Source organism: Chrysoperla carnea, chromosome 3 (genome assembly GCF_905475395.1).
Source record: "Chrysoperla carnea chromosome 3, inChrCarn1.1, whole genome shotgun sequence".
Taxonomy (NCBI): Eukaryota; Metazoa; Arthropoda; class Insecta; order Neuroptera; family Chrysopidae; genus Chrysoperla; species Chrysoperla carnea.
Window position 1 is genome coordinate 7,343,262 of NC_058339.1, and position 25,799 is coordinate 7,369,060.

The 25,799-nt window shown below is 29.6% G+C and overlaps 1 protein-coding gene across 1 annotated transcript in view; it reads right to left on the reverse strand.

Annotated features, from left to right (window-relative positions):
- LOC123296842 overlaps positions 1-25,799 on the reverse strand; it is a 389,524-nt gene that overhangs the window by 35,769 nt on the left and 327,956 nt on the right. Inside the window, exons 3-4 of the mRNA XM_044878515.1 lie at positions 14,686-14,828; positions 7,208-7,355 (exon numbers count right to left, since the gene is read on the reverse strand). Of these exons, the coding sequence (XP_044734450.1) occupies positions 7,208-7,355; positions 14,686-14,828 (291 nt within the window). The remainder of the gene's footprint in view (positions 1-7,207; positions 7,356-14,685; positions 14,829-25,799) is intronic.

The following is a 25,799-nucleotide window of genomic DNA, read 5'->3' on the forward strand; positions in this document are numbered from 1 at the left end:
CATCGTCTACACAGAGTATTTCCACAATAAGCTCAGTCAAATTCTTTAAAAAAAAATTTAAATTCACTTTAAAAAAGCATTGTAGAAAGATTAGCTATCTCTAAAGACAGTGATACAAAGATTGTTCGTATGTAGTGATTTGTGGTCCAAATTCGATACTGATACATGTTTCTACACGTTCATTATATTTTTGTTACGGAAATTGTAAAGTAAGACTTTAAATCATTCATTTCAAAATATTTAACGTGTTTAATTTGTATAATCTAATATCAATTAAATTACAAAAATATCAGATTATTTTATTTTTTCAAGATTAAAAAAAAAAATTAATTTTTTTTCAATTTTGTTACAATCATTATTTTAATACAAACGGTATCAAAATATTAATTTTAAATTAGGTTTTATTATTTTTTTTATGACATTGTTTTTTATAATCTCTTTTGAATCCGTATATAATTTGATTCGTTTTATAATCTTTCAATTATATACTTTATCGTCAATGTAATAACCAATATATACATATTATATGACAGAAAAATTGAATTTTACCAATCAAAGAAATCAATATAGATTGAATATTTGATATATTTAATTAAAGTTCAGATATGAATAAATTATTGTCAAATATTATTTTTGTAAGTTGGTTTCTAACAAATTAAGAGCATTTTGTGATAAGAGGTATCAAATATCGAAAAGCATGAGCTTAAAGTTTTTATATCCTTATCTACATTATTTTCCTTAAAAGCTTGATTATATTTATTAAAATTTCAACATGATCACTGCAGTTAATTCCAAATGACTATAAATCGCGAGCCCATTATGCAGCGAAACTTAAATGGGAAGTTTATTAAAGTTTGACTGCTATGCATGTGTGTCTGTCTGTCTGTCTGTGGCATCGTAGCGCTTAAACGGGTGAACCGATTTTATGTTTCTTGATGTTGTTTGAAAGAAAATTTAATGGAGATTGTTCTTAGCTATGTTAACAGTGTGAATTTAGGGTTCCATACCTGAAAAATTGGTTGGAGGTTTACTATCCATTTTTATTGAAAGCATTCGTAAATCGAGCAAGCGATCTTTTTTTTAGGTTTTTTTTGTGTAGATGTCTTGCAACTAAAACTTCAATTAACATCAAATTGGAAGAATTATTATTTTAAAAGTAGCTTTGCTCAATTTATCACCTTTTTAAGAGTATTCTGCAGCAGGTAGGTAGACATTGCCTAGTAAGATATTTGAAAGCAATATAAAATATAACAAGAAGTGTGCCTGTATATTAAAAGTTGACGTGTGCACATGATATATCATCGACAATAAGTTAATTTGAAATAGTAATATAAAAAGCGTATAATTTGATATAATTGAATCAGCTTCAGTATATATATCATAAAATATATAATTTTATTGTGTGTCCTATGTGTGATAACAGATGTTTCTCTTATCATAAAAAACAAACTTTAAGAATGAAAACGAAATTGAAGAAAAAAGGCAGTACATAGTCAGTGTGGTACTGAAGTCGTGTGAGTGCGACCCCTGTAGTCCACACGACTAACTTCCCAGAGGGGGGAAAAACATTAAAAAAAGGTCTTTTTAGCCTTCCTAGATTATTCTTCGAACATGTACTGCAGCTTATGCTGGAACGATTATTATCTCCATAGATAAATGGCGTGTTTTATCCACTTTTCAGATTCTGTTTATTCAGTTTACTTCATTTTTTATTACCATTAAAAACGACTCAACTAATTCTGCTGAAAACACTTTCAGTTCTTAAATACACGATTACGTGTCGAATAAGCCTAGTCACGTTTTAATGTCATAACTGGTTCGCGAAATAATTGGAAATAAACACACACAGGTTTGATTTGAATACTGCGGCCTTGAAACCGCGGAAATATGTAAAACTGGAGATTTTCAAAATCGGCCCCATTACATTAACTACGTCTGGGAAGTTCGAAATTCAAGGAAATGTTTAGTACTTATTCAAAATAGAGTTTGAAAGATGAAAATTGTTACTGTAATTTATTAACAGGTGTTCTTGTAACAATATATGAGTTAAATGATTGTATTTTACCTTTTATGTCTAATTTAATTATGTTTTTTTCCATTATCCGTAAAAACTCCACACTACATATATATACACGTACCAATTTATTAAATGAAGTTTTTATGTTTATGGGCTATTTACAATCCAATAAACATAGATACACAACTTATAAAACAAAAATAAGGTATTTTACCTTGGTATAGTTTGTTTTAATATAATATTATTTATGGGGGAGCTCATGTGTGTTTAAAAGAGTCGTATCCTTTTAGAAATTGAACTCATTTTATTCTTAAACAATTATATAAAACATGTTTCAGATCGTAATGTTTTCTTTTGAGTTACAAAGAACTTCAACGGGTTGTTTTCCTATTGATTTTATGATAACAGATATAATATATTTTGGTTCAGTAGACCGACCAATCATATCAATTTTTGATCGATTTTAGATAACGTTTCCAATCGCCATCCATCTGAATTAAACTATTCCGTGGATATTTTTGTGATAATATAAAAATTGATTTTGTACCAACTGCAGGAAATTGATTATCTACGGGAGAGTCAAAGATTTAAGATCATCCGTCAGATACTCATTTGTTCAAGAACATACATGCTAAGCTAAGGTTACGTTTCTTACATTTTACTCTTAACACCCCAACGAACTAAAAAAAAAAGGGTGTTATAAGTTTGACCGCTATGTGTGTGTGTCTATTTGTGGCATCGTAGCGCCTAAACGGATAAACCGATTTTAATTTTTTTGGTTTCATTTGAAAGACAATTTAACGAAAAGTGTTCTTAGCAATGTTTCATGTGCGAGCTTAGAGTTTGTACCCGAAAAAACTAAAAAATTGGCGATGATTTTCATAATCGATTCAGTTTGGAAAAGGCATGACATATAATTTTAACATATAAATAATTACTATGGAAATGAATGGTCAAATAAATATGGCTCAATTCATTTCGAAAAGTGAAATGATAAAATAATTAGGTAATTCAAAACAATAATTCAAAAGAACAAAGTCAACTCAAATATTTCAATTTCAATTAAAATATTTCCAAAAATTTGTACCAAAAATCATAGCTCTCTAAGTATCCTTTTCATCTCATCTGTTGTCCTTGATCATCACTTTGATATTGATTTAAGAAGGAGTGTTATAAGTTCAAAGTGTTTATCTGTGTGTCTATGTGTTTCTCAGTGACATCGTGGCCCCGAAAAGGTCGAACCATCTTGATTGAGAATATTTTATAGCTAAGTTTCCAAAAATTGATTTACAAGAAATAAATCGCATTTATTCCTGTTGTTTAAATACTAAATACTAAATCTATGTTGTTCATAAATTGTATCAATAATGTTTAAATTTGAAACAACATAAACATACATTGATAGAGATTAATTTTAATGCTCTTTATTGCATCATTACGCTATAAAAAATAAATGAGATTATAAGATCACTCTTTTTCAATGGCTAGCTATTATTTTAATTGTATTCAATAAAAAAAATATGTTCACAATACATACCTACATGTACAATTTATGTAAATTATTGTCACCATCTACGTATGGGATTGATAGGATAGTAAATATGACAAAAATATCATTAAAACTAATTACAATTATTTATCTGTTATGGCATAGTGTTGGCAATAACAAGATTTATCGAAATTAAGCTATAAAATATTCTGAATCAAATTTTTTCGACCGTTTAGGGGCCACGATGTCACTGAGAAACACACAGACGCACAGATAAACACTTTAAACTTATAACACTCCTTCTTAAATCAATATCAAAGTGATGGTCAAGGACATCAGATAAGATGAAAGGGATACTTAGAGAGCTATGATTTTTGGGACAAATTTTTGGAAATATTTTAATTGAAATTGAAATATTTGAGTTGACTTTGTTCTTTTGAATTATTGTTTTGAATTACTTAATTATTTTACCATTTCACTTTTCAAAATGAACTGAGCCAGGTTTATTTGACCATTCATTTCCATAGTAATTATTTATATGTTACAATTATGCCTTTTCCAAACTGAATCAATTTTAAAGATTATCTTCGATTTTTTTGTTTTTTTGGGTACGAAACTCTAAGCTTGCACTTTTTATTTTATGATATTAAGTTGATTCGACCCAATTTATAAAAAATAAAAACAAAAAAATTTGTTTATAGATTTTTCAAACACATATTTCATCACATACTTACTTAATGTTAATTTTCCGTGTTTATAAACATTAAATATTAGAAATAACAGGTTATAAACACATTTTGACTGACGATCGTTCGTTTCTTTGTCGGATATGTAGTTTTGAATTGATATTACCTTCATATATAGCTTTAAATAAAACTAAAAGATAAATTACACTCGATAGCTTAATAACATATTTTGAAATATTATATGGGAATATTATTAAAATGACAAAATATAATTTGATTATAACTTTTATATACATCTGCCTATAGTTTATTGTATATATTCAAAGTATTCCAATCTAGTTAACATTCTAAGCACTTTGCTATATAGATCAATATCATTTTCTCTTTATGAGAGTCCTTAAAAATTCAAAATATTTTGTTTTTCTCTAAAAAGCGAAATTGAAAAATTATCTCTTTGAAGGGCCACTCCACTAACTCAACTCAGCTCGAGAAGAAATGCTAAGGAGCGATAAATAAAAATGGTCCTAAGAAAACGTGAATTTTTGGGAACGCCATTAAATTTGTTGTTTGTTTCAAAAACTTCTGATGAGAACCCAAAGCTAATAGTAATAAATTTATGCCTGAAAGCTTTAATAAACATAAATATACACAATCAATAATTATTGCAGTTAATGATCTGTATATCGGTAGCTTTAACACAAAAATTAATTCAAATTTATACTTTTTTTTTTTTTATTACAACTGTTAAATTATATCGTTTAGCAATTTGTTGAAAACAGCTTATACAGCGTGTATAAAATATAATTGTGTACAAGGGCGAAAATATCAGAGTGATTATTACCTAAATTGGTCCATTTTCCAGATATCAAAGGTTTGTTTTTCGAAAATCTGCCACACGACAAGATCACTAGTTAAAGCTTACTGCAAATTTTTAACTGCCTATATTTTGTAAGTTCGAAGAAAATGGATATCAAAGCTCTGTCCTAACTTGCGCCCTCGCAGTGACAAGTGTGGTAAAAGACTTTTCGACAGAATCAAAAAAAAGAAAAATTACTAATGTCAATACTTAAAAAAAATATGCTCTCTCTAAAAAAAGCGATTGTTGTAATGAATTTTGGAAAAAAGGAGCACATTTTTTCAATGAATAAATATTAGAAACGCAGAAAAATCAACATAGAAGTTGATAATGATGCGAGTTCTGCTATGGGGAGAATTACTGTTTTGAAATTCTTTGAAGCAATGATTGTTGATTTTACCAATATAAAGTCACCAAAATGGTTGACAGCGTTTTTGACAAAATAAAAATGGTTTCAAATTTAATTTAATTTTATGGCAAGAAAGCTTGTTAATTTTGCCCGAATATAATTTTTAGTGGCTTTTTACTAGGAAAATCAACTTTTTGAAGTACTTTTTCAAACATTGTAGAATACCCTTTTGCGAAAATTGAAATTAATTATTGATACTACAGCTACAGAACTATATCTACCTACAACTATCTTTCAGAAAATTTAGCTTTAAAAAGGTTGAAAGTATACTGAATGCAATAAAAAATTTAATCCCTTATTAGATACCAAATTAGGTGGGTACTAATATTGAGTGTGAAAATAAAGTAATATTTTGATAAATATTAGTGGTTATATTTAATTGTTTTTGTCACACCTCCAACTATCATTTTCAGTTTTCAACAACAACAAGCAAACAAACGTTGTCACACAAAACATTACTAGTTGACCTTTTATCTTTGAATTAGGTTATAAAATACATATGTTTTTATTGCATTCATAATAATAATTACAATTTTGTTCTGATAATCGTTGCTGATGTTGTGGGCAAGAAAATCATTCAATTTTGATAGTATTTACAAGCCTAGTTTATATTTTGGAAGGATATAAAAAAAGGTCATGTGTTTAAAATAACCAATACAAGAATTTGAATTATTTTCATCTTCTCTGTCACTGTTCAGCTCTTGCCACGAATAGATGGACATAATTGAGCTAGTCTTTCTTTAACAACCTCTCCGACCTAAAGTCCATTGATGTCAAAGCGCTTGGGGAAGCGTATTTCAAGATAATTCCAGAAATTGATTCAAGATATTGTTTTCTCAGAAATTACCCGGCCAATCGTTAAATGAAATGAAACTCGGTATATAAGGTATTTTGACCCAAAAAACACAAAAATCGGGTTCATATAACGATTGGGGAACCAGATTTCAAGATAATCCCAGAAATTGGTACAATATATCGTTTATCTCAGAAATTACTCGCTCAATCGTTAAATGAACCTGATTATTGAATTTTTTGGGTCAAAATTACCTTATAAACTGAGTTTTATTAAATTCCGGGAAAAAAAAATTTTCACGATTTTTTCGATTTTTTTCTAAAATCGAGACAAATTTATGGTTTCGGATTTCGATAAAACTCAGTATATAAGGTAATTTTGACCCAAAAAACACAAAAATCGGGTTCATTTAACGATTTTATCAAATTCCAGAACAAAAATTTTTTCACGATTTTTTCGAATTTTTCTAAGGGGTACCCCTTAAGAAAATTGCAAAAAATCGAGCAAAATTTTTGGTTTCTGATTTCGATAAAACTTAATATATAAGGTAATTTTGACCCAAACAACACGAAAATCGGGGAAGATTCATTTATCAATTGGGGAAGCACTTAAAAAAATAATAATTAGGCAACCTTTATGACGTAAATGTTAAGTGTTTGTCAAATACTCGATAACTATTATACATGTATAACGTATACGTAATTCAAGTTGCCTATTTGTTATTAATTTTGTGAGTCAACTTTAAAATCACATAATGTCCATCATTTTAATAATAATTGATAATTGATAATATTCTTGCAATATATAATAATAATAATAATAATAATAATAATAATAATATGAGTAACCTATATCTATACATTTGTGGTGCGAATATAATAAAATAAAGATATTCGAGAACGTACATTTAGAATATATAAGAGTGAGTAAAACTAACTAACTAACTATAACACTTACCAGCATACATTTTTAATGGTATCATTTTCGTTAGTTTCGTTAGATCGGTCTAGCTTGTTAATTGCTTCAAGGGCTGTCTGATATCTCATCGTACAAATCTCATAGTCTTTGACTACACTGTGCATACATGGCAGATGTCGTAGAAATTCTGAAACAAAAAAATTTATATGTATAAAAAAAAAACAGTATATCAAAAAAACAAAACTTGCAATTCATTCAGTTTTCCTTTGAAAAGTTTTCGTTTAGAATTTTGTAACGAATGTCACAAAAGTAATTGTCATGCAAGTTCAGAGTCTATATAAAGACGATATTTAACCCGTCAACATTCACGTCAACTGTTCGGTAATCTTTAATCGCGTGATGAGAGACTTTTCATTTCACGAGCTAAATATTCTTTAACTTTGTAAATCATGTGTGCAAAATGCTCATAACGCGAGTGTTGACGTATTAAGCCGAGTTTTATTTAGGTTTACTCGAATTTGCAACGTTTATGCTAAAGTATTTAATCTGGACGCATTTTATAAGTGAGCCTAGAAAAAACTACAATGTTTTTTTGAGGATTTTCAAAACTATTGCCGAAAAGAATTGTTATTTGGTATAAAATGCATCCATCTTAGACACTTAACGATGTATGAGCATGACAACAATGTTTGATTTAAAGGCTCAAAATTTGTTTGTAGGTAGTCTTTTACTCAAAGAATATGTGGTTAAAATTTCAGCTTAGGTAACCGTGCAAATTTTTAAGAAAAAAGTCATTAAAAATCGATATAAAATACATTGGCTCTTATGGAGGAATCTCAAAAAACGACATATTTTGGAAGTTTTTGATAATTTTCATTTGGAATGAATGAAAACAAATTAAAAAAAAAACTTTTTAATAGAAAGTAAGCATATTAGCAATGAATTAGAAAAGAAAAAAACTAAGTGTCACCGTCCATATAAGGGATGTAAGAGCAGGGTAGATTAAGGGTTGAAATTATTTTATCTTATTTTCAACTTTGATGATGAATTTTGTTATAACTTCATGAATGTAGACGAAAAAGAAGAATAAAATTTTTCGATATGTGTCTTGGTTTTCGAAATATCGAAAGCTAAATAATTAAACAAAATTTTCAATTTTCGATGTTTTGAAAATTAAGCCAGATATCGAAAAATTTTATTCTTACTTTTCGTCTTATATCGTCAAGTAATAACATAAATTTATCATCAAAATTGAAAATATCTATTTTTAAATTTGTGCCCCCACTACCATGCTCATACATCCTTAAGCATAAACTTTCAGTCAAATTCGGGCAAATCTACATCAAACATGGCTTGGTGTTCAGAATCAGGATTACTAGGTTGGCAGAAAGTACCCAACGGATCATGGAAGTGAGTATCTTCTTAATATCCGTGCATTACCATAATGCATCTCAGTCCAGGGTGAGAACAGATGTAGCCTGAAAGCCGCATTTGCTACACATTTCTCTCCTAGGAGGTCAGTTGGCGGGAGGTGCAGAATTACCTCAAGTGATTAAGATTGGGTTGTCCGTACATATTCCGAGATTTAGTATGGATTCTAACCGTTGGACTTAGCCCAGTATTTTTTGGTGGATTATCGAAGCTGGTGAACGTTTGAAAATGCACCTTTGAAGCAAAAGAAGTACAGTAGATACGGTATATGGTCAGAGTACAAAGGATCGTGTAAGACTTACTCCTAGCAGAAATCTAATCCAAATTGATTATCAAAATCCGGTATATTTCATCACAAATAAAAATAAATTAATTAAAACACTAAAGAAGCTTAACAGACTTCAAAATATAGTACAAAAAATGCGTTTGAACTCTCTGTAAAATAACGTAGTGAATAAATACCGTAGAGACAAAGTTTTTTTTCCATGTGAATGTGTTTGTAATGTTATGTTAGGTAGGCATTCGGTAGGTATAGCATAGCATACATTCATTCAATCCTGCTGAGTATAAAAATATTATTATTAACGGATATGCTTTAATTAGATTTAGCATTTTGATAAAATATATAATTTTTTAATAGCATTATATTCACCCATTTTATTTATTTATTTGGTTAGACAAAAAAAAATAAGTAATAAATCATTTTTTGAATCAAATTCACCACTACCAACCACCAACCATTCTGTTCTGTATAAACAAAAATAAATTGTGTTTTTTATCTTTCAGGAAAGACTGTGAATGTAGGAGATGGTTTTCTAGGTAGGCTGGCTATGTGTCTAGATCGTTCTACAGAAATATTACATTTTTCGATTTGGTTAGGTTAGGTTATAACGGCTGTCTACGAAAGACACACTTAGGCCGTAGCGCCTATTGTATGTGTGGCCCATAGATGTATTATAAAATAATACCTTTTCCGCTGATAATTTCAGCTCCTCTATTAATTTGAGAGGGTGAGTACACCTCCTTCATGGATATTCCTTGCACTACGTTTGCCCATCACAATTATTAATTAAATTAACTTTCATTGTGGTGGCGCGAATCGAACCAGCTATCTTTTCCATATCGCATAGGGAATTAGACTTCACCAACTGAGATATTAGGGCCGACTAGTTGCTCAGTTCGAAGATAATTAACTCAATTCTTGTCATTAAAAATTTATGTTCTATAGCAATTACTCCATGTGTTCTCCAATTAGTGGCAAGTAAATTTAATAAAAAGTTGTTTGAGACATAAATAAACATGGTATCATCATGGTAGGTATTGTGAATGCAATAAAAATTTAATTCAAGACTAAAAAAAATGAATATATATCAAATATGGTGGAATCGATGGGAAAATCAGGATGCCACATCACCACCTTACCATGCATTGTCATCCAAACTAAATGTGCATGCAAAATTTCAGCTCAATCGGAAACTGGGAAGTAGATCAAATATGATTTGAAAGATTTGATTACAGACAGCTTGTGAAAATGATTAGATTTCTCTCTTCAACGAAAATAACGGGGAAAATCTAAACTATAGCCCATCTTGACAACCTTCCCTTTTATATAATATTTTTTTGTTTATCATGATTGTATTATTTTAATATCTAGAAATTCCTTTTGTTAACAATAATTATTATTTTCTAAGATACCAGTAATAAGGACGGACGATTTCGAAATGATATCAGCTATATTTTAAACGAATTGTTAAGTAAATCATTTTTCAATTGATTGTATTTTCAGTAAAATTTCTTTATTACCCAGATTGAAACAAATATTAAATTTTATTTTCCTATGGAAATAATAAACTGAGAGATGGAAACATAAATGGCAAAAACTAGATGCATTAAAAGACATCTGGCTGCTGAATATTAAGGATGGTATAAGAATACAAAATACCGACATCTTCAAAAGGGTTTGTTTCCATAATGCCACAAGTCACAAGTGTACTTGTTGAAAGTGAACTAGTGACTTTTTAAAAGTTGTTTTTATACTTGTAAGTAGTACACATTTAAAAAACAAGTGAAAACAAACAATTGACTGAGTTAATTGTTGAAATACCATGCATAGTCAGTGTTGATTTCTTTATCACATAACACATACATACATGTGACACATACATAACTGATATTCAAGTATGGTACATACTATAAAATTTCCGCCTAATTGGCGCCCTCACGGATAAACAGTGATGTTTACGAAAAAATGTTTCAAACAAAAGTTGTTTAATTTTTGATAAGGAACATTTTTTACATTTAAACTTTTGTTCTATCTCAAACGGTTAACAAGATGGGTCCTACGGACCCAAGACCCAACTGACCTATGATGCTCATTTACGAACTTGTTACGAACTTTTTACGTCCTGAGTACGCTGTAAAAATTTCAGCTCGATATCTTTTTTCCTTTTTGAGTTATCGTGTCCACAGACGGACGGACGGACGGACAACCGGAAATGGACTAATTAATATTTTTATGCGTTACAAACTTGGGACTAAACTTAGTATACCTTGCATATTACATATATGCATGGTATAATAAGCTAGTGTAACGCCACTTTCTCATAAATTGACAGTGAGCCATTCAGGCTTCTGTAAATACAATCTATCTAAATATATAAAAATAAATGAATATATTTTTCTACTTATTTAAAAGATATTATTAAAAATAAATTGAAAAGTTTTTAATAGAATATCATAAGTCAAATATAAATGACAAAAAGAATGAGAAGAGAGGTAAAGAATACATTCAAAAGATTGATACGATAAACAAAAGAGCCATTGATGATATAACAAAACAGTAATATAAATAAATAAACATATTAGATAAAAAACATTGTTATTAAAAATAATTATTTTTTAATGAAAACGAAAAACAAACATTTATTTTTGTAAATGTGATCGATGTTGTCATTGCATGGAAAATTTTATTGCAAATAAAATACGCTTTTTTTTACCTCTTATCCTCTATATAGAGACTATATCGGTAAAACTTAAAATGTGGTAGAAACGATGGTCTATCGACAAATATCATTATTTACTTTGTAATAGAAAGTAATTAGACCGTGAGATATCACGGTTGTTTTTAAATGATAAATATATACTTGAAACTTCGTGAATGGCTTCCTTTAGACGACTCTACCGAGCTATCCTCTACGAGAGTTCTCAAATGAGCATGATGCCGTCATATTTAACTTGTCGTTTTGAAAAAACACAGCTGGGAATTTGTCGGACACTATGCCCACTTGGTAACATTAATGTTGGGTTGAGTATAGTAAATAGCGGAACTGGAATAACATTTAAATTTTTCAATGGGTTTAAAGTTTAAAATTTAATTTCACTCGCATGGAATGAAGTTCATAAATTAATAAACCTGCGTTAAGAACGAGAGCTTTAAGGTGGAAAGGTTAAACTGTTAAAGGTTGTTATATGAGTAAGAATGCATTAACTATGCTCGTGAAGGTTTTCTGAAATTGTATTTTGTTAAATACAGATTTTGGCAAAGTTACCACCAAAATCGGTTGCTAGCGCACTGCCTACAAATTCCTATTCTTAACCAACCTTCTTTCTTTGAGGTCATGATCATGAAATCAACGGATGTAATTTGATAAATAATATTAGAAATAATGATTTTGGTGGTCTCTGTTATCAGTATAATTAAAAACGAGAGTAAAAACAATTTATCCTAAACTATTGGAGCAAATAATTTAACTTTATACCATTAATTTAGGATCAGAAATAGCCCTTATTACGTGGAATTTAGAAGATGGGGATTCTGGTTTTAATATGATCGCATGGAGTTACAATTTGCTGCAATAATTTATCAATAAAACGCTAAGAAATTGTTATTCAATATCCAAGAATAAAGATCTAGTGTGCATATGGAAGTTATGGAGTGCACATAGTTTATAGCCGCCCCATTAGACTTAGATATACATGTGATTTTATTTTATTATTATATTTTTGTATTTATTATCTCTTAATATTGATTATGATTATGTTTTCTTATTATAGCTTAGTGCCATAGTAAGGTAATATGCAGTCAACCAATCATTGTAAACTTCATATTTATACATTAAACATACATATATACTTTTTAAATTGGGAGTAGTAGTATTCCGTAGCAAAAATTTGACGCTGTATTTCAAACTAACTCCACTACGTTTCTTGCTTGATACTAATTGCAAAATAGACCATTTTACGTAAATACACGTAGAGATTAGAGATGTGCTGACTCTAACTTTGGCCGACCAGCCGATTAATCGGGTGTAAAAAACCCAACTGGTCAGCCTAACCTGTCACAAGCCGGGGGTTTACGATAATCTACGCGATCTCAAAACCCCCTTGTAACGAGTTTGGATTGATTATACGACAAATTTCTCGAAAACTCCAGAAGGCGACGGGGATACCGTTGCACACATGTACCTCTGAAACCAATTCTGTCACGATATTCGTTTTCAGCGATCGAAAAAACGCTCGTGTATCGAGTTTAGACCGATTATATAACAACAAATTTCTCGAATAATCCAAGGGGCGACGAGAAACCGTTTATTCTGAGCACCAGGTACTTTTGAGACCAATTCTGTTATAATTGAAAATTAAACGTCTGGAGAAAAAAATTACAAGAGTACTTTTTTGCTTAAAACATAAAAAATACAAAAATATTTTTTATATATTAAGAAAAAATTCAAATTTTTGTACTTTGCGCACTTTATTACGACCACCTTATTAAAATAAATACGATTAAGCTTTAATAAATACGGAATACTTTATATTATAACTTGTTTCTCACTTAAAGAACTTTTTTTTTAGCCAACTGCCCTAAAAGAAGGAAAATATTTTATGTTTATTTAATGTTTATTATATTTTTATGATGAAAATCAGTTTTCTAATCAAATCAATCAATGAATTTTTCTTAACATGCAATCGTTGTCTAAACAATATTATTGTTTCAATTTATCATAGATTTTATTTGCTTAAATATTCGTTGCGTGATATCCTTTGTCTACTGATATTTTATTGAGTACATATAAGCTTTAATCGGTAGATATAGTACAATTTTGGATAAAACTTTTCAGTCCTTTTTTGTCTAAACTGTACGGTTTACGTAAAAGAATTTGGAAACACATTCATAAAAATATTGTACCATTTATTTTTCAATATTTTTTTGTAATTTATTTTTTTCTGTAAATAAAAATAGGTCATATGACAAATAATATGTTTCTTAATGTTTCTTCAGTTTTAATTTATTCTACCAATTTATTATTTTCTTTTATTATTTTCAATGACCTTGAGATTATTTAAATTTAATAAGTTACGTCAAAATCGCTTATTTATTTGTCTATAGAATAAAAACAAATAGTATTCTGTGATATAATTATGATATGTGAAACATGAGTCTATAATTGCTTGCTTTCGAAGCTATAGATGTCAAAACCACACTCGCCATTTGTAATTAAAAATTTTGAACATTTGACAGGCAGCACAAATCTGCTCGTCAATTTGCGGTTACATTTTCCAACACAACGATTTCGAATAACCTAGCTCATACGACAGAATAAAACATAGGATATAATTTATAAAGATACTGGCAGTTACCCGCCCACTTCCATGATCGATTTTGAAAACTACTGAATTAATTTTAATGAAACCTTACAATAATATTGCGCATGCAATAAATTAACAAGGATAACAGTTACCCGCTCGATTCGACTGTTATGCATGGGGAGGGGGGTATAATTGATATCATCCAGCGAAGCAGGCGGGCTAGACTAGTTCATTAAAAATTTACTTTACTTTTTCGTAGTTGTCTCAATAATTTATAAAGAAGGTTAATGGAAACCAAAAAAAGTATGTATAATTTTGTTAATAAATATTCTTTTATATAAAAAATGTTGTTTTCAAAGTTTTTTTTTTTCTCATAATAAGATTTATTCAGACGTTTACCTACATTTTAAAGATTTATTTTCTTTTATCGGTTAGAAAACTAAAATAACTTTTAATTAAAATAAAATTTTAACAAACAAAAAATAGGTTATATTACTCACCTTCTTGATATGGTCCTTCTTTGCATAGTTCTTTAATCACTGTTGATGTACCACGATATAATTCATGAAAATGATTGCGTTGGCTGAGTGTCATACAGCGTAATGTGTAGCTGTGTATACATAATAAACCTTTATGTAAACCTCTGCAACAAAAAAGAAAATGAAACATTATTAAGGAGATATGCAAGGATTGAATAATACTAGGGATTTCAATAAAACTTTATAAATTCGTTTTTGATTAACACAGTTTCCAAAAATCACAACAAATTTCTAGGTCATCGAGGTTTTTATTTATTATTTTATCGTTTCAAGTTGGCTGAAAAAATGATGAATCATATAGGTTATCCTTTTCAATTGGATATTTCTATATCAAAAAATCTAAAGAGTGTGATAAAAAACTATCTAAAATATTTAGACAATCTTCTAGTTTATAATAATACAATCAAAATATAAGGTTATCGATGATATAAAAACAAAATTTTAATTTAATTATGAGTTCATCGAAGATCCATCATTTGTTGAACAGAGACGACTATAGTTAAAGTATTGATGATTGAAAAGAGATATCTATATTATCAAATTTATAAGCATCACTGTCACACAATATATTATATATTTTTGTAGTTGCGTGGTATTGTAAAGCTAAAAATAACTCATTACTTGACTACAAAGCATGCATTTGATTTATATGTATGTACCGTGCAATAAACCAAATTTTTTTACAATTTTGTAGGTTTACAATCACCTTAAAAATATGATATTTCTAGTCGAAATCATCACAAAATAATATTACTGTAACAGTACATGTAATTCACATATATTGTTATACCTATAACAGTTAGAATGGTAAAACACGTGCATTTTTTGTGACACACCGAGTACATGGCCTGTGCTTTATAATCGCCAACGATAAAAACTAGAATGTTTAATGATTTTACTATCAAAATAAATTAAAAATTTATTTGAAAAAATTTGGCATTTTATTGTTTTTTTGTTGTATATTTTATATTCAAATAAAACAAACTATAAATACATATCTAATATTAATTTAAAATAAGCAGATGTCAATCATTTTTATTTTATAGCTATGTATCAGAAACAATTGATAAATAAATTATTATATATTAAATATTTTAGAGCATATTCTAAAAATATATAAGAACAAGTGAAAACAAACAATTGACTGAGTTATTTGTTGAAATACCATGCATAGTCAGTGTTGATTTCTTTATCACATTACACATACAAACATGTGACACATACATAACTGTTAATCAAGTATAGTACATATTATAAAACTTCCGCCTAATTGGCGCCCTCACGGGTAAACAGTGATGTTTACGAAAAAATGTTTCAAACAAAAGTTGTTTAATTTTTGATAAGGAACATTTTTTACATTTAAACTTTTGTTCTATCTCTAACGGTTTACAAAATGGGTCCTACGGAACCAAGACCCAATTGACCTAAGATGCTCATTTACAAACTTGACCTCACTTTTTACGTCCTGAGTACGCTGTAAAAATTTCAGCACGATATCTTTTTTCGTTTTTGAGTTATCGTGTCCACAGACGGACGGACAACCGGAAATGGACTAATTAGGTGATTTTACGAACACCTATGACAAAATTTTTTTCTTAGCATCATTATTTTTAAGCGTTACAAACTTGGGACTAAACTTAATATACTATGTATATTTCATATATACATGGTATAACGAATATAATATACTCGAATAGAATTATTTATTTTTTATATGTCTGTTGATGTTTTACAATTTCTTATTAGTAGAGTGAAATTACGCCTTGTGTATGGATTAAAAGTTCGAGCAACGAAACTTTGGGGTTTTTCTTTTCACATCAAAATAAGTATTTTTTGAAATTTTTTACTTTCCCGGAGTGGTGCAACATGTTTAAAAAACAAAATGGCGTCAAAAATGAAATTTTTTTCAGAAATTTTATCATTTTTATTTTATATTCGCAAAAGGAGGCATCGGTGCATATCCAAATTTGGTAGGTTTGTAGTCCATGTTAAGAACTACTCCTCATAATTTTTTGGTGGGGTTTCGTCCCTTCCCCTCCCAGTTATATATATATGTATTTACATATGGTAAAACAGTTCATTTGACTATAACTTGAAAAATATTCGATTGATTTTAATGAAACTAATGTCAATAGTAGGTTTTATTACTTACAACTTTCGGTTAAAATTTTAGCGAAATCCGTTAAATAGTTCGGCCAAAATTTCCAATTTAGGAAATTGTTTAAAATGGCTGCCATTTTATGCCATTTTGTCCTACGAGGTTAAATTTTTTTTTAAATTGTAGCATTTTTTATTATCTTTTGATTTTATAATAAGTGGCTTACCCGTAAAATGACTCCTTGATCCATATTTTTGCGAAAAACGGAAAATTTAGCACTTTAGGGAAATAATTGATTGGGGGGTGTATGGACTGGCTTTGGGGGGTGTTTTTTGCTTTGGCATGAGAAAACTATTTTTAAAAGAGGTCTATATGGTTTAAAGCAAAATTTTTAAGTTTTAACCCCCGCGCTGTAAGGGGGAAGGGGTGTATGAAATAAATGTGTCTTAAAAGATTTTAAAAAGAGGTCAAAATAGCTTAAAATGCTAAAGTAACCCAAAATTTTAGATGCTTTTATTAATATAGCACTTTTTACAACACCCACCCCTTCCCCTCCCGCTTTCATATTTTTTGCAAATTCAAAATTTTTATGACGTATAAAGAGGTTTTGGGGGTCGCTGATCTCGAACCAAATTTGGATATGCACCGATGCCTCCTTTTGCGAATATAAAATAAAAATGATAAAATTTCTGAAAAAAATTTCATTTTTGACGCCATTTTGTTTTTTAAACATGTTGCACCACTCCGGGAAAGTAAAAAATTTCAAAAAATACTTATTTTGATGTGAAAAGAAAAACCCCAAAGTTTCGTTGCTCGAACTTTTAATCCATATAACAGCCTTTTTTTGCTTAGATTTACTCCAGTATATGTTTATTGTCAAAAACTTCAAAAACTGAAAAATACTAACATTCAAATCAATAGATAAGAATATTTATTAGAATTTTCTTTTACAAATCAATAAATTGCTTGCGTTCCGAAATGTCCCGAAATGCTACAATGACGCCGATTAGAGTGTGTAAGCCTTGGTATTATAAATAATATTAATAATCGAAAGACTTTTGATGGTGTATTGTTTATAAAATTTAGTACGCTTTTCAATAATTTAAATTAATATATTTATGTAATTAATAACACAGATACCACAAAAACTAACTAATATTAATATGATTATTGTTGTTATTATTTTAATAATGTGATATGTTAATCTCATAAATGTTGTTGCTGTTATGTAATGTGTATGATGTTAACGAATAACATGTAAACGTAGAAGAATACATCATACAAACAATGTCGAAAGTTCTAAGATAAGATGAAGTCTTGTACCTTAAAGAGAATGTACATCACTCTACAGTTTCTTGAAAGATTTAGGTTTGGGTTTGTGATAGTCCTGATACAGGTAAAGTACAGTAATAGTGCAATATTTCATGTTTTAAGCACCCTAGATCAAATTTTTCAGTTTTGGAGATAATTTATGAAAACGGTTCATTTGGATGTTACGAAAAAACTTAATGTTTTGAGATATTTTATTAGAAACTAGAATAACGAATCCAAAATATTTAGAATCGACCCCTATTTATCAATTTGAAGTAGGCTGAAATTCTCGATCAGATTTTGCTTAAGTATCTCAAAAATTGCCACCCATCATCCCAAAAATATGAGGGTGTCTTCATCTTAAATGCGACACACCGTATAAATTCTCAAGGAAATACAACGTATAGTTCTGCTAAGAGGAAAACCTATTTCCACTGTTACATGTCACAGTACTCTCCCATATATACAACAAATACAAAACACACTTTATAATACTCTAATATTATTAATTTTATTTACAATGAAGTAAACAACATAAAATATTATTATAAATAAATGTAGGTGATTCTTAAATACAAGAGAAGTAAGATTTACACCATTAAACAAACGTTAGTTGTTCTTGTTATCAAAGAGAATATTTAAAGTACTTCCTAGAAAACCTTAATGCTTTTACATTCAAACTAACTTAACGTGCTGATTGTATTGTTTTTCTTTAATAAAATTCAATTTAAAAGGTCTCTGTTTACGTTTTACCATGCAAATAATATTTGATATAATTATACTGCCAGCTAGTGACTGAAAAAATAATACATTTTTTACAGATAGAAGACATCAGTGGCGTACGTTACATCAGAAAGACACTGATATCCCATATTATTTATGTACGAGTACTATCAATAAACAAAAATCTTAACGGGTATCATCTATAATTAAATTAATCTATAATTAAGTAACTCTATACGGCATACATTGAATTTTAAGTAACTTCGCATTGCGCTGCACTAACGCTGCTGAAAGACACGAACTATTCTAGCCTAAATGTTTATATGTGTTTATTCATAATGACACACTTAAGACAGTGTCTTTTACAACACGACAAACTACGACATTTACCGAAGTAGCTTCGTTTTTTATTCATTTAAATTCACCTACACTACAAGTATTTGATTGATCAGTTGTGAGTTGATCTCCATAATTTATAACGATTAGTGACCTACGCACATAAAGCACTATTATTTTCTTGTCTTGTTGCTTTTATACTGAGTCGAATCGAATATTTATTGTTTTGGTTAATTTGTGGTTATATTATCAGGTGTTTAAAATTTTAACGTTGTTAATTGTTTAGTCGGAAACTATTCCTGGGAATACTTCCCGTGTTTTTTCGATTCTTGATCTTGATGGTGATGTAGATGATTAAAATGTTTGTTCGTGAAATAAATGAAACACTTAATTTTTGGGTTTATGAATTAATGTTTATTCCCCAAGAGAAGAAAAATTATGCCAGTGATAACTGGGCAAAAAAAAAAACTCCTCAAAATTATGTTTTTGATACAAAAAAGTATATAAGACGAATTATCAATCACTTGGTATTTCACAAGCTTACAACAATAGTTTATTTATATGTAATCAAACGATATTTACTTGGTATTTCACAAGCTCAACAATAGTTTATTTATATGTAATCAAACGATATTTACTTGGTATTTCACAAGCTCAACAATAGTTTATTTATATGTAATCAAACGATATTTACTTGGTATTTCACAAGCTCAACAATAGTTTATTTATATGTAATCAAACGATATTTACTTGGTATTTCACAAGCTCAACAATAGTTTATTTATATGTAATCAAACGATATTTACTTGGTATTTCACAAGCTCAACCGCCGAATAATATAGTGATGCTAGTGTGGGAACTAGTTTTAAGTGATTCACGTTCTAGGAACTAGGAATCCCTTATTTTTGCACAAGTAATTCACGTTTCTGTTTTAAACTAGGAATTACTTCACTGATTTTTTATTATTTGATAACTATTCCATAAATGCACATAACACAAAAAATTGCACAATTTTGTTGAACAATGTTCGATAATTAGGATGAAAAAATAGTCAAAAGACGCTGAGACGTTTTTAACATTAATGGCGGATATCTTGTTCAAACCAAAACCAATCTGTCTATTAATGGCCGCTATGGCGCATTAATACATCATTTTGATAATCGTATGACATGAAATTAATGATTGTATGATAAATAATTCCTCACAGGATTATTTAGTTTACAATTAATAGTTAGAATATTTATCAACAAACAATATTTAGAATTAATTAACAAAATTCAATTAATTAATAATATAATTAGAACTACTTTCTTGTGCATGCGCATGTATAAGAATTTACGAATCAGTTATCAATTTAAATCAGAGATGTCGCCATGATTCTTAACAACTTAATAATTTAAATCAGAGATGTCGCCATGATTCTTAACAACTTATTAATTTAAATCAGAGACATCTCATGGGTTTAAACACACTCCCCCCGTTGCGAGTGAGTGAGCAATATAATATCTAGATGTTAATGTAATAATTTCAAGTTTGAAATTTTTTGAACAAGACAATACAGTAATTAAGTATTAACAATTAATAGGTAAAGGACATATTTGAGTAATATTTCTTTTGAATATTCCTTGAGTAGTTTTGATAGAAGCGACTCGAGCAACGCCATCATCTCCAGGAAAAGTTTCAACGATGATACCCAGATTCCAACGCATACATGGTTGATTTTTATCCATAAGTAGCACCACCTGATTTGGTTTGAGTTCACCTTTTGATGAATGCCATTTTTGTCGTATTTGTAATTCATGGAGATATTCTAGGTACCATCGATTCCAGAAATCTTGTTTTGCTTTAGTTATAAACTGCCATGCACTGAGACGATTATCTGGAACACTCAAAAAATTATTTTCCGGTAGCATTGTGAGAGGGCGTCCTATTAGACAATGAGCGGGGGTTAATGCAATAGGATCATTTGGATCACTTGATAGAGAACATAATGGACGAGAATTAAGAATAGATTCAATTTGAATCGCTAGAGAATTTAATTGTTCAAATGTAAGCAGCTGATCTTTTACTACTCTTTTAAAATGATGTTTAAATGATTTAACAGCAGCCTCCCAAATACCTCCAAAATGAGGTGAAAGGGGGGGATTGAAATGCCAAATGATGTTTTTCTGTATTGCATATTGGTTAACTAAATCCTGGTGTGATTGAGATGTGAATAAATTGTATAATTCACGTAATTGATTATTTGCTCCAATAAAATTAGTACCATTATCTGAGTATACATGAGAAGGAATACCTCGACGACCTATAAATCGTCCAAAGGCACCCAGAAAACCATCAGAAGTTAAATCACTGGCAATTTCAATATGTACAGCTTTGGTTGCCATACAAATAAAGACACAACCATAAACCTTGATTGTAGTCCTATTTCTATATTTACGTTCTTTAATAAACAATGGTCCAAAATAATCAACACCTACATGAGAAAATGGGGTTGATTCAGTGACTCTAGAACTAGGTAAATCTGCCATTTTACCATGTAATGGTACAGGTCGATTTTTTATACAGTCAATACAATTGCGTGTAATTTGTCTTACCTGGTTTTTACCATCCAATATCCAAAATTTATGTCTTAAATTGGATAAAGTACCTTGTATGCCTGAATGAAAATTATGTTTATGGATTTCTCGTATAATTATATCAGTGATATGATGATGCGAAGGCAATAATATTGGATGTTTTTTAGTAAATGAAATTGGAGCATGTTTCAAACGCCCACCAACTCTAAGTAAACCGTTATCGTCAATAAATGGATTAAGACCTCTTAAACGTAAATTTTTGATCTCACCAGTTTCTTTTAATTGTTCTATTTCAGCAGAAAATTGTTCATTTTGAATTATTTTTAAAATTCTAATTTCTGTTTGTAATTTTTCCTCTACACTTAAAGCTTTATATTTAAATGGATTATTTTTAAGATAACGGAGCCAATATGAACAAATATTTAAGAGTTTAGTGTAAGAAGAAAAACGTTCTAAGGTATCATTAGGAATAGAAAGTAAACAAACATTCTTTCGAATACCAGGCAAATCATCAGAAACTGTTGGTGTTAATACTGGCCAATTTTCTTGGTCTTGAGAGAGCCATATTGGACCTTCAAACCACATTTGATTATTAAAAAACTCAAAGGGCAACTGACCTCTAGACAAACAATCGGCTGGATTATCTTTAGTTCTAACATGTCTCCATTCAATTTTATCTCCTAGAGATTGAATTTCTGAAACCCGATTGGCTTCAAATACCTTAAGAGAATGAGGTGATCTTTGAAGCCATTGAAGTACAATGGTAGAATCAGACCAAAATATTATTCGAGAAACAGAAAAATCAAAGGCTGGTATTGTATCACGATATAACCGAGCAAGTAACTGTGCACCGCATAATTCTAATTTAGGAATTGTTATTCCTTTAAGTGGTGCAACTCTTGATTTTGAACAAGCTAACTTAACAACAACTTGTCCTTTTTGGTCCACTGAGCGTACATATAAACAAGCGCCATAACCAACCTGACTAGCATCACAAAAACCATGTAATTCAATATTAATAGGATTTGGAATAATTAGATTACGTTCAATAGAAAATTCTTTAATGTAAGGTAATTGTTCTGAAAATTTTAGCCATTGTAAATGTAATTGTGGTGGGACAGCTTCATCCCAATGAACTTTGGATTTCCAACATGCTTGTATTATAGTTTTTGCAGCCAAAACTATAGGACCTAATAAACCGATAGGATCAAAAATCTTTGCAATATTAGATAAAATTGTACGTTTTGTTATTTTACTTAAAGGATCTATAGGATTGACAGTAAAAATAAAACTATCCGTAAGAGAATTCCAAGCTACACCTAGAGTTTTAGAAACTGGATCATCATTTATAGCACAATCCAAATCTAGTGTCCTTTGATCAAAATTATCTAAAGCATGTTTATGATTGGATGCCCATTGTCTCAATTCAAAACCTCCTTTTCTAACTAGTTGAATTAATTCATCACGTAACTGAAGAATTTCATTCAAAGAATTAGCACCAGTTAATAAATTATCAACATAGAAATCACGTTTCAATATCCTTGAAGCTTTAGGAAAGTTATGAGATTCATCATCAGCAAGTTTATGAAGTGTACGTGTTGCTAAAAACGGAGCGGAAGAGACTCCAAATGTAACTCTTCTCATTTCATAAGTGCTAATTTTATTATTATGGTAATAAAATATTTGTTGATATTTATAATGATTTGGATGTACACATATCTGTCGATACATTTGAGCAATATCCGATGTCATCGCGTAAACATAACTTCTGAATCGTAATAAAATAATAAATAACGTATCTTGAATAGTAGGACCAGTTAATAATACATCATTCAAAGAAATACCTTTATCAGTTTTGGCTGAGGCATTAAAGACAACACGAACTTTTGTTGTAGTACTAGAAGCCTTTACAACAGTATGATGAGGCATATAATATCCTTGATAATGACCATCTGATACATGAACCATATGACCTAGATCAATATATTCTTGCATAACCTTACAATACTCTGTTTTAAGTTTCGCGTCAGAATTTAATCTTCTTTGCAAGGATAAGAATTGTCTATAAGCCTTACTCTTTGAATTCCCAAAATCAACATTTTCAACACGGAAAGGTAGTTTTACTACGTATCGTCCGTCTGAGTTACGAGTAGTATCACGTTGATAATACTGTTCACTCATAGAATCATCTAAAGTTTTAGAATTTTTTGTACCTACATCTTCAATTACCCAAAATTTAGTTAATTGATTTGATAAATCAGTAAGTTTACAAGATACCGATTTTATTTTGTTATTATTGTTGATTCCTCCGGCTATAACCCATCCAAGTTGTGTTTTTTGTAAAATTAAATCACAACCATCATGAGAAAGATTAATCTGACCGATTGATAATAAAGATAAAGTTGTTCCGGATCCTATCAAAACATCGACCGTTCGAGGAATATGAAATTGAGGATCAGCTAATTTGATATTCTTTTTAATCTGAATCATGTTACGAGGAAATGTTTCACTTGGACTGAAGTCCGAAATTTGATTAACAGTTAAAAATGATAATGACTTTTGATAATTGTTATCCAAAGATTTACAAGATATTTGCACCATATGTTTAGAATAAGTTTGCATTCCATTAACTGCTCCAATTGGAATAGAACAAATTTTCATTGGTAATTTTAATTTAGAAGCAAAATTTTCAGTTACAAAGTTAGCAGTTGCGCAAGTATCAAGTAAAGCACGAGCTTGTATGAAATCACCGTTTGAACCACGCATTTGAATTATTGCACTCATCATTAGTTGAAATCGTGGTAATTTTAAATAAGTAGTAAAATTATGTAGGGATAGTCATGCTGAATCCTTGTTTGTTATTAGAGAATTGTTAATTTCAAGATTAGAATTATTAGCATTAGTTGTATTGGGAATTGTTGATTGTTGATTCTGAGATTTGTTAGAATGTAACAAAGTGTGATGAAATTTATTACAAATTTTGCATTTAATGGAATTACAATTTCCTTTATGCAATCGAAGACAATTTGGACACAAACGAGATGATTTAACGAATTTTACTCTTTGATCAACAGATAATAATCTAAAATTTGAACATTTGTACAAAGAGTGAAGACCTTTGCAGTGAGGACAAGGAATTCGAGCTACAGTAGTGAATACTTGTGTTGAATTTTCATTCTTTTGAATTTTGTTAGCGTTACCGTGACGATCTGAACCTTTTCTTTTGAATGATTGATTATTATTATTATTCTGTTGTTGATCAGTTTTACGCGCGCTGAGTTTAAAAGCTGTCTTGGTTATAAATTTACTAAAAAGATCGAAATCTGGGAGAGTGTTATCATCATCAAAGGTCTCTTCCCATTTGTCCCTAATATCCATAGGTAATTTGAGTTCCAAAATTCTTACCAAAAATGCACCGGTTGGGCTAGCATTTAATGATTCCAAATCATTTAAGTGTTGACGCGCCTCATCAATAAATTTAGTTAGATTTTCAGTATTAGCTTTAGAAATCGAAGAAATATTTAAAATAGCATCATAATGTTTAAGTACTAATGCACGTTCTTTTTGATACGTTTCTTCTAACAATTTCCAGGCTTTTTCATAATTTTCAGGGCTAGCATTATAAAGCGATAGCTTGTTACGTGCCGTGCCAGTAAGACATCCGCGAAGATATAAAAATTTGTTAGTATCATCAATATCAGTTCGACTATCTATGAGTGCTTTAAAAGTGTTTTTAAACGATAGCCAATTCTCAAAATTACCGTCAAATTTAGGCAATTCAGTGGTTGGAAGTTTTGCAAGACGTTGTGTTTCAACAAAGGAAAAATTCCCTTGTGTTGAAGTGGAAGCACGAACGGTTGAATTAAGTAATTCATGTTCTTTAGTTTGATTATGTGCTTCAAAAACACCCATTAGATTAAAGTATTCTTGTCGTAAAAGATCAGCAGCAGATGGATCATTCTCATTTGGTTTAGTTAATTCTACGTCATTAGAGTCATCTAATTCTGAATTAGTAATAATGTTTTCAT